Raw genomic sequence first — 16,404 nt, 5'->3', positions numbered from 1 at the left:
GAAGCGAGAAGCTAAGTATAATGGCTGACACGTTGTCTCTGTTAGCGACAAGAGAATGTCTCCATAAAACACAGCACTTAATAATTTTAAACTACAATAAAATTTCTGAAAGTAACACAACTATCCAAATCCAGTAAGTACATGCATTTTTAATTGCTTTACATTTCATTTTGACAAAATAACATTATAAAGGGCACATCGCAAGTGCCGACAATATGTATTATGAACCTAATAATGTACTAATATAAACAATTTGTAAAAATATTCAGAATTTTAACTTATGATTATTTTTACAGTGTGCTATATCTGTATATGCGTGTATCCACAGGCCAAGTTGGCCTGTTTTTGGGGACGAAAAAAACCCTAGCACCGTATGAGACCGGCTAACTCACCTTTAGTCGAAAGACACCACATAAAAGTTCCTCACATCACTGACAGGAATCAAAACCCATGTTTTTCTGACCAAAGGGCTTCGTCTATACTGACTGAGCTACAGATGCTGTGTAAGTATTTATTTACTCTCCCCACAAAAAATTCCATTACCATTTTGCACTATAACAAGTTGTTTCTCTGGTCTTTACAGGTTCACTATAATGAGTGTCTGCTGTGTATATCTTGAGACATTAAGTACACTCCCTGTCATGACAACTGTTATTCTGAGTAAGAATAACAGAACATAATGCTAAAGAAGATCCCATGCAAGAGATGCTTTGCTCTTACAAGCAACTCTGCATGGTTGATGGCCTGTATGTGCAGCATGCTAGATTATTTAAATATAAATACCTGTTGGAACTTTATTCGTATGTGGATGTTCACATTTCACTCTACCACAACATTTCCTTAAAAAAATAAATAAATAAAAATAATTTTAAAAATGTAATACACATTTTATATGCAGTTACTATGGCAGATTTATTACTTCATGACAGTAAATCATCACCTTATCGATGTTGCTATTTAAACCATATGCTGATGAAAGCAATTTACATTTAAAAATACACAAAATTGGCTATTAAGATGTTTTTCTTTCTTGATAACTTTAACTGGGGGGAAAAAACACTTCATTATAAGGATTCATAAACACCTACCCATTTCTAAATATCCAGCAATAGCAGTATATAATCCAGAAGGAAAAGTAGGTTGTCGTACTAACAAACACTTCTTGGTGAGATCATCTGTGATTATAGTAATAGTGGCAAGGTCTGGCTACATCAACCATATTAAAACATTATACTTAGAAGTGAGAAAAAAATGACTAACACAAATGATTATTTCTGAAATTTTCTGAATTTTAGTTTAAAAACAATGTACAATATTTCATTACAATATTCAGTATAATATTCACTGGACATATTTCATTACATTTCAGTGTCATACACAGAAGTTTGCAATGTTAGTGTTTGGTTAGTGTAGGCTTCCCATGAGGAGTCTTTGTATGCCCTGGAGACACCATGACAAGCACATAAATAAAAATTGATAAGCATACATACGCTGTTCAATAAGTAATAAAGACTATTTATACAGAAAACAAATTACCTTTAATCATCATCATTTACATGGTCTTTTTCTAAGTAACTACCATGAGACTCAATGCATTTGTCCCAACATTGCGCCCACTTCTTAAACACAAGAAGTGGGCGCAATGAGAGTCCGTTTTTTGAGAGTTCTTTCAAAACCGCCTCCGCAGCTTTTACACATGCTTTCTTGCTTTCAAAATGGCGGCCTCTTAGTGGTTTCTTGAGCTGAGGAAACAGCCAGAAATCGCACGGTGCGAGATCAGGACTGTATGGAGGGTGTGGTAGGATATCTGTGTTGTTCTTCTGCAAAACGTCCACTACACAACCAGCAATATGTGGCCTTGCATTATCGTGGTGCATTAAGAAGCCATTCTTCAGCAATGGATGCTTCCTTTTGACGTGCTTGATGATAATTGCTGCTGTGTTGATCATTGTGTCTGTGATGGACGTTGAAGGTCTTCCCTCACATTCAAGATCTTCCACATTTTGCCTTCCTTCCTTAAAAGTTTTATGCCAGCGAAAAACACTTGCCCTCGACATTGCTTCATCGTGGAAAGCTTCGTGTATCACATTAGAAGTGTCCGATGCCGATTTTTGCAAACGGACACAAAATTTAATCGCATAACGCTGTTCCAAGGAGGCTTCCATTTCAAAGACAAGTCACACCTCGTAGGCGCGCCGATGAGCACTTGCGTTTAGTCACGTGACACTCTGGCACATCAGCCCATGTACGCCATCTATCAACCTCTTTTGTTAATACAGACAGCAACCTTTCTTTATTCCATAGAAATTAATATTGTGATGAGTGGTTTCGCCACAGTGAAATTAGTCTTATTACTTATTGAACAGCCCACGTATATACTTGGAAATAAATTATCATGAGGCCAAATCATATATCAGTAAACTATTGAGTTTATTGATATATGTTTAAATTGTTTAAATTTCATCACCCAGTATAAGACTATTATTCTGCTTACTGCAAGCCTGAACTAGCTTGAAAAAAGTTCCATGCTTAGTTTTTTCCCATGTTATCTAACCATTAGTCCCTAACACTAATATACTACTAATATATTATAACACTAATATACAAGAGCCTTTCATGGATGAAATTCATACAAAAAGAAGAAAATAGAAAACATTTTAATGAGAGTATAATAATCTACTTATATGAGCACTGGGAACTCAATTTTTTTGATAGCAAATATGAAAGATTGTTAGCTTCAAAGAATGCTGCATGTTCTGTGGAGAAGAAATACTCACATGACTAATGAATGCTTTATTGTAGAAATTAAAGACAAATTTGAACAAGGAAATAATTTTAATTGATATCAAATTTTTGCCCAGATATAAAAAGAATATAGGTAAACATCCTCAGTACATTAACAACTGAATGCAGTAAAAGGATTATTTTAAAAGGAAATGCCACTATAGCACAAATAATTCAGTAGAAATTCAGCAAATTCCTAATTTTAAAAAATATATATATATATATATATAAATATATTTTTTTAATTTCTATATATGTATATATATTTTTAATTTCTACAAACATGACAGCCTGCATACCTATTTTATGGGTATGAAAAATTATATAATCACTGATATTTCAGTTAGTTTCTTCAGTTTATGGAAAAAAAGAATAACATTATTCTTAGCAAAGAATAACATTATTGCCATAACAGCTTTCTCACAAAAAAAAAATTAGTAGTTAGCAATTAGAAGATTCTTGAAACAGGAGAAGAGAGTACAAAAATGCTAGCTTCATGTGGTATATTAGGTGTTTTGAACTATTTTTCATTTACTTCCTTTCAATTAAATAGGAATTCTACCCAACCATCCCTTCCAGAAAACAAAAGAAAAAAAATGTTATTTTTATTCATTAGTATTTTTATTTTTGCAATGAATGTGCAGAACAAAACTGCAGTAAAGTGATACTGGTGTCCAATCTGCAATGAAAATTTTATAAAATCCACCTGCTACTTTCTAAAGATCTGGAAAAGACCTTTGCTTAACAGCATCTTGTTCACTAGTTATTCCTTCTGCTGCAATGTCTTCATCTAGCTGACTTAACGTTCTTTGCCAATTTCTAAGTGCTATTTTTTATAATAATAATAATAATAATAATAATAATAATAATGTTAATATTATAAAAATCTGCAGTGCGCAGTTAACTACATGCAAAAGTTACATGGTTAAGAGATCAATATTTACCCTTCCTTCCTCAATAAAATATTCTGCTAATATCATGTAAAACTGTGTTATAATACAAATATTTTTCTGTCTAGAATAAGATGAATAATTAATAAGTACTTTCTTTCTGAAATATCTTCATTTAGATATGTCTACCAAAAATAATATTTACATATATGTCTCATCCTCATAAAAAGTCAAAATTTGCTGATTTTTAGTTATTCCAATTAAAAACATACCATATGGATACACTTTTAAGTATGATAAATATTGAAATTATATATAATAAATGCCATCTTTTCCAAATGAAATGATGGTAGATGGTATAGTGCCCAGAATGATAGCACTTAAATGAATTCATATATAGCATGGTGGGAGGGAAGAAAAAAAAATAATAAATAGCATGTAGAAAGTTTTCTACCTTGGGTGTATATATATATATATATATATATATATATATATGTTAAAGATACCAAGCAATTTTATAAGCTAGGTTTTTTAATCCTTTTTCCCAAATAAGCAAACAGACAAGTAAGTCAAGTTTGCGGCTGCGTGTATATATTCTACGTGCGGCCGCAAACTTGACTTGTCTGTTTGCTTACTTGGGAAAAAGGATTAAAAAACCTAGCTTATAAAATTGCTTGGTATCTTTAACATACATACATACATACATATATATATATATATACACACCCAAGGTAAAAAAACTTTCTATATATTACTCTCATCCCGAGATTTTTATTTAATGAGGTCAAAGCACCTTATGGCAACTTGTTTAGGTAAAATATTTATAAGCTCTGGCTTATAAATTTTTTAGGTCTGGCTCCCACTGATGAGACCTCAATAAAGGTATGGGTAGTGACCATTACCTTAATGCATAGCATCATACATTTCCGCAAGGAAATGTGCTTTGCATTAGGAGAAAATTCTAAGGAAAGTGATCAGAGCTTGCTCCACTTTTACCACGAGTTGCACTACATGCAGCAGCAAACTTGACTTACTTGTCTGTTTGCTCACTTGGGAAAAAAGGATAAAATTGCTTGGTATCTTTAACAATAAATAGCATGTTCAGAGTTGTGGCTTTTCTAAAACAATACATACAATAGAAAGGCCTTTCCACTATATATCACACCCTAACAAAAACGTCAAAAATTGATGATTTGTACTTATTCCACTAAAAAGCATACCATACAGATACACTTTAAATATGATAAATATCCAAGTAATTTACAATAATCACCTTCAGAAAGCAGAAATGTCATTTTAATCTACTAGCATATATTCTTCTCCCAGAATATTGCCATGGAATGATGGCACTTAAATGGATCAATATTCATATAGTGTGGAGGAAGAAGAAGAAAAAAATAAATAAATAAAAACATGTTTTACAATTGTGGTGCTTTCCTAAAACAATGAGTACAATAAGGACTCTCTATAAAAAAAAAATGTAACGTCTTTTGTACCTCTGATTTCTGTGATTATGTTTAAATTCTTGAGAGTTCTGGTTTAGAAAGACCATATAATATTTCTTTAAAAAAATTTTGCATCGCAGGTTAGCACAGGGCTCCAGAAATCCACTCGCCACATGTGAGTTATCAGAAATAAGTAGCAAGTGAATATTTAGCTAGGCTCTAAATGCATTCGAAATATATTATTTCATTTGCATCATTTATAATTTTTTAATGTTTGTTTTAAAACATCATCTCATTCACTGTCTCAGCACCTGATGTCACATAACACTCCCTTTCACGTATTATTTGGCCAGGAACAGTTGAAAAAAAATTTATTAAAGAAGTTTTATTTCCAACTAGCTCCTGACGTAATAAGGACTAACTTATTAAATTAATTTAGCTAGTATCAAATTGACATATCAGTTGTGTTGATGGTATTAAATAAGAATCAGTTAAGGAATCGAAGAACTCCATTAAAGTTAGGCTTCTTCTAGATGCTTCTATAAGTAATTCAAATGAGAATGAACTTGTCCATTATATACGATACATAGATTAAAATCAAAGGAGACATTTATTACTGTAATCCACTAAAAACTGCAGGTACTCTGATACATTATAGAGTGAAATTAACAAGTTCTTCTTGCCTCAGCAGCTGATATCACATAACATTCCCTTTCAAAGCATATGAAGTATCTTCACAATAGGCTAATGATGTCAAGAAACTGATTTGAATTCAACAGTTTCTATATACAATTAAGCCTAGTCGTGAAGATACCTTGCATGCAAACTTCATCTTCTTATGAAGAACTTGTAATGGGTTAGTAGCAGTGGTGGCCAGTGAAAATTTCAAGTGGGGGTGCTGCATATAAAAAAAAAAAAATTTACTGATTAGAAAAAAATATTTTTTTCCTAATCAGTAACGAATTTATTAATAAATAAATTTACATATTAAAAAATTGCTTTATTAAAAATATTTCATCCTCACCATGAACAAACACCAATAATAAGTTTCGTATCAATAACAATGACAAGTGCAATCTGCATTAAATCGCACTGCATTTGTTTCGTGTAATGATAATTGAAAAAATATAATTCTTTTCATATTTTCAACAGTGACACTCGTCATAATTCAGCCTTGTATCTATAATAAATAAATAATTATATGTTATTTTAACAAAATAAAAAAGATTTACAAAAAATAGTTCACCACGCACACGCACCAGTAATAAACGTTTCATATCTCACAGAAATAATGCGCACAATAATAAGATACACTGCCCAGACGGCAGTGTATCTAATGACGTAACGTGCAATGACAAGTGTAAACGAATATCGACGTTAGATCGCAGTGCATTTGTTTCGTAATCTAAAGCGTTAATAGAACAATTCCAATTATTAACTATTCAATCAATGTTGAAATATAAGCTGTAACCTTTAACATGTTGTATTGCATTTATATAATGTTGTAAGCATTGTTATTATTTATAAACACAAACAAAATTTATTTTTTTCATTTTTGTCTTGGGGGTGCTGTAGTGTCGCAGTGCTTATGGGCCGCCACTGGTTAGTAGGCATTGGAATAGATGTTGCAAGTAACATGTAGAAAAAAAAAATAATGGACTAATGGCAAAATTAAAGAGAGATGTGCCAGTTTTTATATCAACACATTGTATTGCACATAATTTGAATCTTCTTGTTTTAAATTCTATTAAAGATTTTCCCTTTGTTGCTGAATTGGAACACTAATAAAAAATTATATACCTTTAACCAGTAGTCATAAAAAAAGATCGAAAGAATTAGAAAAAGTCACACTCATGTTACAATCAAAACCCCTGAAGTATCAACATTTAGTAAGGTTGGTGTCTACCAGAGTGGAGTACTGGCTGCATTTGTTAATAACTACTGCACAGTGGCAATGCATTTGGAGAAAATAGGCAATGAAAAATGGAATGATGATGCTGCATCATCAAATGGCTAGTTAAAGAAAATGAAGACATACAATGGTATTCATCAGATAATGCATGCAGAGAGCTATTTCAATGTTGAATGAAAAAATTTAATAGGTACAAGAATAATGTATCTGACCTGAAGATTTGGAAGATTTTATGAAAGAAGGAAGTAAAATATTGAGTAAATATTTCAGCAAATAATTTGACAATAATGAAGAAACTATTTCAGTAAATTTGGTGAACAAGTAGTAATAAGTTTAAAGTTATGGAGAAGCATTGAAACATAAGAGATATTTATGAAGAACAATAACTGATAAGAACAGATTACAATTTCTCTCAAATCTGCTTGAGGTTGTATACCAGCAAGTAAATAATAATGTGAATACGATTTTAGCCAAATTAATCTAATAAAAGGGAAGTTGAGGTCATCACAAATAATCCCTCCAATCTGAATGATTTATTGATGATACACATGAACATGGCCCTCTCTGCAGAACTCTATTCAAGAAAAGACACACTATAGGTTTTTACATATTTTTTATGTAAAGAAAAGTATGTTAGTGGGGTATTTTTTTAAACCCACCCTGAAAGGAAATGATATTTCTGTATAACTATGTGTAATGCACAGAAAGAATTAAATAATGTATTACTTTATTTTGTCATTATAACATTTCATTTTTTTAAAAAACATTACTTATAACAATATTTATATAAAGTAGATCAATATCCTGGGCGAATAAAAATTGTGGCTAGTATAATTAAGTTGTATTTCTGGAGCCCTGAGTTATCTATCATGATCTATCTATCAACTTATCAGTATCCCTGGAGTAATTGTGAAGATTATGTAGAGAAGTTAGTAAGAACTTGCATATAGAAATGTGTTGACACACATATTATTCTTTGCAAGGAAGAGCATTGGTTTACAAAAAGGAGGTTGTGTCTGAACAACTCGCTCTTATTTTATAATTTTATGGTTGGAGTAGATAAAGAGAATGGATACACTATAACACTGTTGAATAACTTAAATGACTTAACACTATTAAGCCATTTAATAGAATGTCACATGAAAGGCTGTTGCAAAATAGGAGAATATGGGATTGGCATATAAGCTACTGGCTTGGGTAAGTGGGTATCAGAAAGATTTTGATGAATCTGTCAGATTTAAGGTGACAAGTGATGTGCCTCAGAGATCAATCCTTAGACCACTTTGTTTAATCTACATATTAATGAAATTGGGAAGGCCTGACAGAAGATGTTCAAATGTTTATTGATAAAGCAAAGATAGGCAGGGCAATCAGATGCTATTGATACATAGCACTTACAGGGTAATTTAACAGGCTTGAAGTGAAAGCAAATGATAATGGCTATCAATTCAGTGTTAATAAGTGTAAAATAAAGCACTCTGGATAATGAAATATTCAACAGCTTTCCCTATTAGTGGGATTATGATTGGAGAACCTGATGAAATTAGAGATCTTGGAGTTATGGTGGATATAAAGTTGAAGTCCAAAGGCCACATAGAAAAAATTGCAAATGCAACTCAGAGGATAATTTCAATGTAGAAATGAACATCAATAGGTAAGGATATGGAAGTCATTTTGCCTCTTGACTGGATACTATGCACCTCGACGACTGTGGGCAGATTTCATCTCCAGGGTTCTGAGAGGATAAAGATATTGTGGAAATGCTGCAAAGAAGAGTTATAAGGATGATATCAGGATCATCATCATCAAATTCCTGACATGAACCCTCAAGAGGTGTACAGGATATGATAGTACTACATGAAAAATTTACATCATTACTAACTTCCTATCTACAATTTTCCTCCAACTCAGTCTGTTACTTATCAAGACTCCAACATTATCAGATCTTATATTTCTATTGTCTAAGGCACTTTGTACCATATCAATCCACCTATATCTTGGTCTTCCTTTAGGTCATTTTCCTGCAAACCTGGCAGAGAACACTTGTTTTGCTAATCTTTCCTCACCCATTCTGTTTAAGTGACCATACCACCTGAGATTAGCTCTGCTAACGCATTCCTAGATGCTGACAATGTCAAGTTCTTTCCTCGTTTTTAATATGATATTGCCAATGATGCCATCTGTTCATGCCTCTAATCTTTCTCAGAACTCTCATATCTGCAGTCTCTAGTCTTTGGTCAAGTGATTTACTTCTGACCCAGCTCTCAGATCCATAAGTTAAAACTGGTTTAAATACTGTCTTGTATACAGCTAATTTAGTGTTCCGACTAATTTCTCTGTAATTCCATATAATTTATTCAAGTGACTTCCTACCATACCATACCAGCTTTGTTGATTCTGTTGTCTATTTCCATATTTAATTTACCATCTTCACTAAAAATCGTGCCTAAGTAGCTGAAATGTTTTACTTGTTCTGCAGGTTCTCCGTTCACAACACGGTTGATATTTTCAACGATTCTACCTATTTTCATTGTCTTTGTATTGCTGACCTTCATAGTCAGGGAATCTTGAAACCTTCTAGTGGATTTACTTAGAAGTATAACATCATCTGCATAAAGCAAAGAGCTGACATTAACATCTCCAATTCTGATATCATGTTTCATACCACTTTCCTTCATAATGTGATCCGTATAGATAATGAATAACAGAGGGGATAATGTACATCCTTGTCTCACACCAGATTTAACATTAAACCATCTTCCTGTACTTCCTTCAATTCTAACTGCTGATTTACAACTCAAATTGCTTGATATAATGCCCCATTAACACCATATAACTGTAGTGTTTTGAATAGCTTCTCTCTTGGCACCTTGTCATATGCCTTTTCCAGATCAACAAAACTAAAATACAGATCTTTGTTATATTCCCATGCTTTCTCGACTATTTGTCGTAAAGTGAAGATCTGATCCTGAGCGCCTCTATTTGGCCTGAATCAAGCTTGTTCTTCACCAAGCTTTTCTTCCACAAATCTTCTCAACCGTTTCTCAAGTATACTTGCATAGATCTTGCCAGGAACACTCAGTAGGGATATACCTCTGTAATTCTCACATTCAGTTTTATTTCTCTTTTTATATATGGGTACTATGAGAGCTCTACTCCAATCATCGAGAATTCGTCCCTCTGTCCAGGCCTTCTGAACTATGCAGTGCAGCCACTGTAAGACTTTTATATCAATATACTTTAGCATTTCTGGTCGAATATCATCTATTCCTGGTGCCTTTCCACATTTCAAGCCTTTGATGGCTTTTTCCACTTCAAGTATGAATATGTATTCCTGTTGAGTGTTTTTTTACCACTGTGCTATCACTGCTTGTTTCATTTAGCAATTTTTCGAAGTAATTACTCCATACTTCAAGGATATTTTTGTCTCCCATTTTCATGTCACCTTTATCATCTCTAACTCTTTTTACAGCATTCTTCCCTCCATTTCTAAGCTTCTTCAACAACCTCCAAAATATCATACCACCTTCTTGATATTTATTTTCTATATTCTTGCCAAAGTCCTCCCATGACTTTTGTTTTGCTAGTTTTACACACTGTTTAGCTTTCTTACATTTGTCTCTGTATTCTGTAAGAGTAAAAGCTGACTTATTTGCAGGAACTTTTGATATGCTTTCTTCTTTTACTTCACTGCCTCTTTAGCTTCCTGTGTCCACCATGGTGTTCTGATTTTTCTATCTTTGCAGACAACCTCACCACATGCCTCTCTGGCTGAGTCAATCAGGGTTTTCTTCAAGGCTTGCCACTGCATCTCCAAGGTTTGGTTCCTGTTCTCAAACTCTATCATTTTTTCTTCAATAATCTTTTGTATTTTAGTCTACAGTTCACATCTGAGAGCTGCTCAACTTTTATTTGCTTTAAAACTTTCTTATATGTTATTCTTTTCAATATGAAATTCAGTTTTATCCTGCTCAAGACTAAATAGTGATCACTTTCAATTTCAAATCCTCAGTACACTCTGGTGTCCTGCACCAAGGAGAAACATTACTATCAATAATAACATAGTCAATGAGACTGTTCTTATTCTTTGCCTCTTCTCTCCATGTGAATTTGTGTGCATTTTTATGTTGGAACATGGTGTTAGTAATAACTCGTCCATGTCCTGAGCAGAAATCCAACAGGTATTTGCCATTATTATTAGCTTTGCTCTTTTCTCCAAATTTTCCCAAAATATTTTTGTATGTCTCACAATCATTTCCTACTCTGCTATTTAGATCCCCAACAAGGACCAACTTTTCCTTTTTCATTGTGTCAGTTGCTTTTTATAAAGCATCAAAAAATTCCTCCACTTCTACCTTAGTAGAACCTTCTGTGGGACCATAGGCACAAATAAGTCTCATTGTCCAATTCCCCATTCTGATATTTGCCCACATCACTCTACTTGAGACTGCATGCCATTCAAGAAGATTAACCTCGTATTTTGTGTTGAATACTATGGCTACTCCTTTTCCTTGATTTTCATTGCCTGAATATACCGTTTTGTATTATTGCTCAGAAAGATATCACCAGTTTTTGTCTTTTTTGTTTCAGTCATCCCCTATTATGTCGATCTGGTACTTATCTAATTCCTCATCGCTCCATTTCTTTGCCATTCAGGCTTCTTATGTTGATAGTACCGATCTTTAACTCTGGTGATATTGAGATGGGATGTGCTTTCAGATTTGTTCCAGTAACTGACTTTTTGCTGTTTGCCCTGGTTCCCTGGCAAAAACAACATGGGCCTTGTTTAACTGGGCGAAGCCCCAGCCAGCATGAAATTTTGTCATGTTGTACCATCATGTTGTATATTGGTTAAGCCAATAAGAATACAATTTGGTCGGCTAAATCCCAAATTGCCAGCCCATCCTCGTTCGTTGAGTATCCATGGAAGAAACCCAACAGGGTGCACCATGAGAAGGTGAGGGTGTCAAAGGATATTACTTGGCGATATTTTTCATTATATGGAAGGTGGGAAAAGGACAAGAGGTGAGAGCTAGATTTTATCTCTTACAGAGCAATGAGTGAGTGGAACAGGCTTGCCTGTTGAAGTAGTGAGTGCATTTAGTGTGAATGAGTTTAAGAGAAGGTATGATAGCTAGTGTGGGAGATGGGTGGTCGTCCTTGATTCTCTGAAGGTTTGATAATAATGATGATTATATTCTTAGTGAGAATGAGATTACCAGACCTATGTATTAGATGTGTCTCATGCTAGTCACTCCTTGATCTTTAAGTTACTAACATACATCCTCATATGGAACATCAAGGAAATTCCATTGTGATGCCACACCTCTAGATTAGTTGAGTGTTGTATGAGGTGTTACTGTAACTTGTATTCCCCGACCCCTCCAACTGATGTTGCTCATAATAGTTTTTCTGAGAGCTGCTTACATGAGGTTTTGCCAAAGAATATTACTTCTGAGCCTCTACCTGAACCTATATTACCTCTACTACTACTTCTGAACCCTTCTGAAAGAAGTGAAATTTTCCCTATTGGCTTCTCACAGTTGCATGAATGATGAGAAACACAGGTATATTTATGCATCAGATCTTATCGTATTTTAAAATGACGCATCTATCCTATCAGCATTTGGATGGGCCTTGTAACAGCCCAGGAAAATTTAAGCATGAAGGATTCCTTTTGCTCAAAGAGATTTGACAGTTTGGTATCAAAGATCACAACCACACATGGAAGTCCACTATCCAGCAAGCAATAAATGCATCCAGGTTTATCCCTAGATGGCACCCCAACAAGTCTTGGGCCTTGTCTCCAGACCACAGGATGGGAGACTTATTACAACACCACTGACACTGCAGGCAAGCCAATGGCTGGGCCATTAAGGACTTCCCATCTTGCGAAAGCTGGGATCAGAGTAATGAAAGATCACCAGGATCCCTTTTTCTGAATATCCACAGGCAGAACTGCATAGCAAACACAGCAGCAGGACAGAGGAGCCCAGTTGGTGGGCTAGAAGATAGGATAGTAAAAAAAAGATTCAAAACTATAGTGAAGAATATGGAAAAAGAGAAACAATGAAAAGATCAGCACCACCAGGAAGTCCTTCCCTCCACCATGAGGGTGTCCTACATGGAAGAGGAAAGAGAAGATCATTAAAGTACAAGATGAAAAGCATGGACAAAAGTACAGAGCTTGGAGGAGAGGTGACTCCAGCATAGACAGGGAAATCTGAAGAGAGGAAATTTCCTTCATAACAGGTAATAAATGAGAGTTGCAGAAAGCAGACTATAAAATGGTGGCTTGATTAGCTGTTAAGTTTCATGACAGACCTGATCAAATGCCCTGGATATGTTAACTGAATCCACAAGAATTTCTCCAAATCTTTCCAGAGTTGAAGTCCAAAGATGAATAAGGATAGTTAGGAAATCTGCATGAAGCAAGATTAAATTCTGCTGGTTAAATACCAAATGAGTATTGTCATGCAACATATGATGGTTTACTCCTAGAGCACAGATTTTGAGAAAGATTATAGAAGAAGATTACAGATACTATCTGGAAATGGAAATTCATTAGTATCAAAACTAAGAAGAAAACTTGCCTCCTACTCAATTATCCAGATATCCAAAGTCATCACAATTGGTACTAATGTAGTTGCTAAAGTATATGAGAATAACATTATCTGGATGAAGGCTATTCTACAGAAATGGAAACTTCTACCCTTCAGTGCTTCTTCCTCTCTCACATTCAGAAAGCCACCATTTGGAACGAGGCAAGTCTTCTGAATTTCATTATTCTAAAATCAGATTTGGATTTAGTGATAATTTTAAGTGCAAAGCTGCGGTTTGATGAGTCACATGAGATGTACTTTGACATATTTGTTAGAAATGCAGTCAGTAGTTGGTAATACTTCAGTGTGGAGTAGAGGATGAGTCTGCATTCCTGTAAGGATTATCATTATTATTATTTATTTATTCTTATGGCAAAAGGAATACAGAACAGCTACAGGTCAATGTCCAGTCTGGAAAGCCAATCCAAGGCCTCATCTGTCACCTTATGGATATCCTGTAGACCACCACTGTCGTGAAAGTGGCGGCTTGGGCAGTCGTTCACAATATGAATAATCGTCTGGGCCACGGAAGAGCAATCACAATAAAGGTGGTCTAACAGCCCCCATTTATGTAGTAGGTAGCCACATCTGCCCTGGTTAGTTCTGTTCCTGTTGATTAATGACCAAATCTTCCTAGGAAGAGCAAAAACCAGGCTGCAGAGCACAGGGATCTTCTACCAGGAAGCCGTTTGTTGGGAGATTGTTGGACCAGTATTCTCCCACATGTCAGGTGTTGATGGCAGGGCAGCTGAAGAAAGTTCGTCCATGAACAAGAAAGGCTTTCTAGATTTTAGGTGAAGAATAGGTGGATTTATGAGAGTCTGATGCAGGGGCAGGAGTGGGTTGCTCGTTGCTTTATTAAATTCTTTAATCAAGGCTTGTCTTCTCCATATGTTTGGTGGAGCAATGTTAGATAGGAGAGGCAGCCAGGAGAGAGGGGTGCTTCTCACTGTCCCACTAATTGTGCACATGGTGGAGTTTAGCTGGGTGTCTATAATGTTAGTGTGTGCACTTCTTTCCCAGACAGGGGCACAATATTCTGCAGCAGAGAATGCAAGGGCTAGTGCAGATGACCTTAGGACTTCTGCACCACAACCCCAGATTGTTCCAGCAAGTCTTGAAATGATACTGCTTCTCATTTTAATTTTGTTGGACAGGTTGGTGATGTGCCTTTTATAGGTTAGGCTTCTATCCAGGCTCACTCCAAGGTATTTCGGGTGAGGCTCGTGTTCTACCATTTTTCCACAGAAAGAAAGGTTGAGGTGTTGATTGTTCTTTCTGTATTGTTCAGGTGAAATACTGTGGACACAGTTTTTGTTGGATTTGGCTTCAAGTACCACTGCTTGAAGTACCCTTCAAGGATGCTCAGGTCTGTGTTCAAGGTTGATTCCAGATTGGCAAAGGAGGTAGATTGATGTAGGATCGCTAGGTGATCAGCGTACATATACTTGCTTGAGCTGGTATGTGGTAAGTTGCACAAGTAGATGTTAAAAAGTAAAGGGATAACACAGAGCCCTGAGGGAGACTGTTGTGAAAGAATCTGGGCCTGCTCTTTTATTATTATTACGTGACACCTCCAGGGAGTCCAAGGACTCATCGAGGGAGGATACTGCTCTATAATTCTTCGTCTCCACTCAATCCACCAATTACAACAAACCATCATCATCCATACCAATGCCATCTACCATCCATCACCACCACTAGTATTTTCACTGACAATCACAAACATCCATGGCAGGATTCGAATCTTCAGCCTTTTGGCTGGAGAGCAGATACTCTAACCTAACCACTTGGCCAACGAGGCTGACATTTCAGCTATTTAGTTGAAGCTAAAGAGAGTGGAAACAATAAAGTGTGAAAAGGAGGAATAGAAATCATAACAGTAAACCCATTTGGTATATAAGATTGATATTGGCTGGGTGAAAGCTATTCCATAGAAACTGAAACTTGAATAAGTTTATGGTCTGAGTTGCCAAGAAGAGAACTGATATTGGCAGAGCATTTAGAAGTAGGGGTGGTAAAGGAAAGATTAAGGATGTTGGGAAAATGATGAGGATTATCTGGTATTCTGGTGGGTAAATCAACAATATTTACTAGAGCATTATTTTTGTTATTATTATTACTAACAGCAAATTGTATAGCATCACTTCCAACTTGATCTGTGATATTAGAGAAGAGAAACCAGTTGAGGTTAAAAATACTGAAATCTCCAGTGGTGTTTTTCATAGCTGATGTCAGAAACTTATAGAATAAGGACATACAGTCTGGGAGTTAAAGACTCATGAACATGTCTCCCATGCAACAAGTACTCACAATCTTATCTATACATGGGCTCATTAGTCCCTCCCTTACTTCTATACTAAGACTCCTCCAAGCATCATCTAACAGAGTAAATGACAGCAGGATTATTCGCTAAGTGATCGGGAATCCTCCTGACATCCTGCATCAGATTCAGTCCAGTGTATCACCAAGCAGCCAGCCTGTGAAAATGCTTTAGTTCTGTATTCTCAAATGGGAAAGACATGTCCATAAAATAACTCACCTGCTTACAAGTGTGAAGAGAGGTGAACCATACCACATGCAGTAGACTAAACAAAGCATCAATAGGCAGGTGATGTAAGTCATCTATCGTGGTAAATATTAATGGTAGAGAGGCTAAACTGAAAACCACTGACAATATACGTTACATCTTATTGGAGGTGGCACCTTGTGTGTAGAGTGGATTTACTGCTCCTGAAGGGTAACTTTAAATTAAAGATACCAAGAAATTA

General features: G+C 35.2%; 1 protein-coding gene across 9 annotated transcripts in view; it reads right to left on the bottom strand.

Annotated features, from left to right (window-relative positions):
• Positions 1–16,404, bottom strand: part of LOC150104397 (NAD(P)H pyrophosphatase NUDT13, mitochondrial-like) — a 581,172-nt gene that overhangs the window by 71,247 nt on the left and 493,521 nt on the right. For all 9 annotated transcript variants that reach the window (XM_090396341.1, XM_090396343.1, XM_090396344.1 and 6 more), the window contains one exon: positions 1,089–1,206. In XM_090396341.1, coding sequence (XP_090252467.1) covers positions 1,089–1,206 — 118 coding nt within the window. The remainder of the gene's footprint in view (positions 1–1,088; positions 1,207–16,404) is intronic.

This window comes from Typopeltis vanoorti, chromosome 8 (assembly GCF_054136105.1).
Source record: "Typopeltis vanoorti isolate ZY-2024b chromosome 8, IOZ_Tvanoo_1.0, whole genome shotgun sequence".
Lineage (NCBI taxonomy): Eukaryota > Metazoa > Arthropoda > Arachnida > Uropygi > Thelyphonidae > Typopeltis > Typopeltis vanoorti.
The sequence above is the reverse complement of the archived record's forward strand: the minus strand, read 5'-3'. Positions and strand labels throughout refer to the sequence as shown.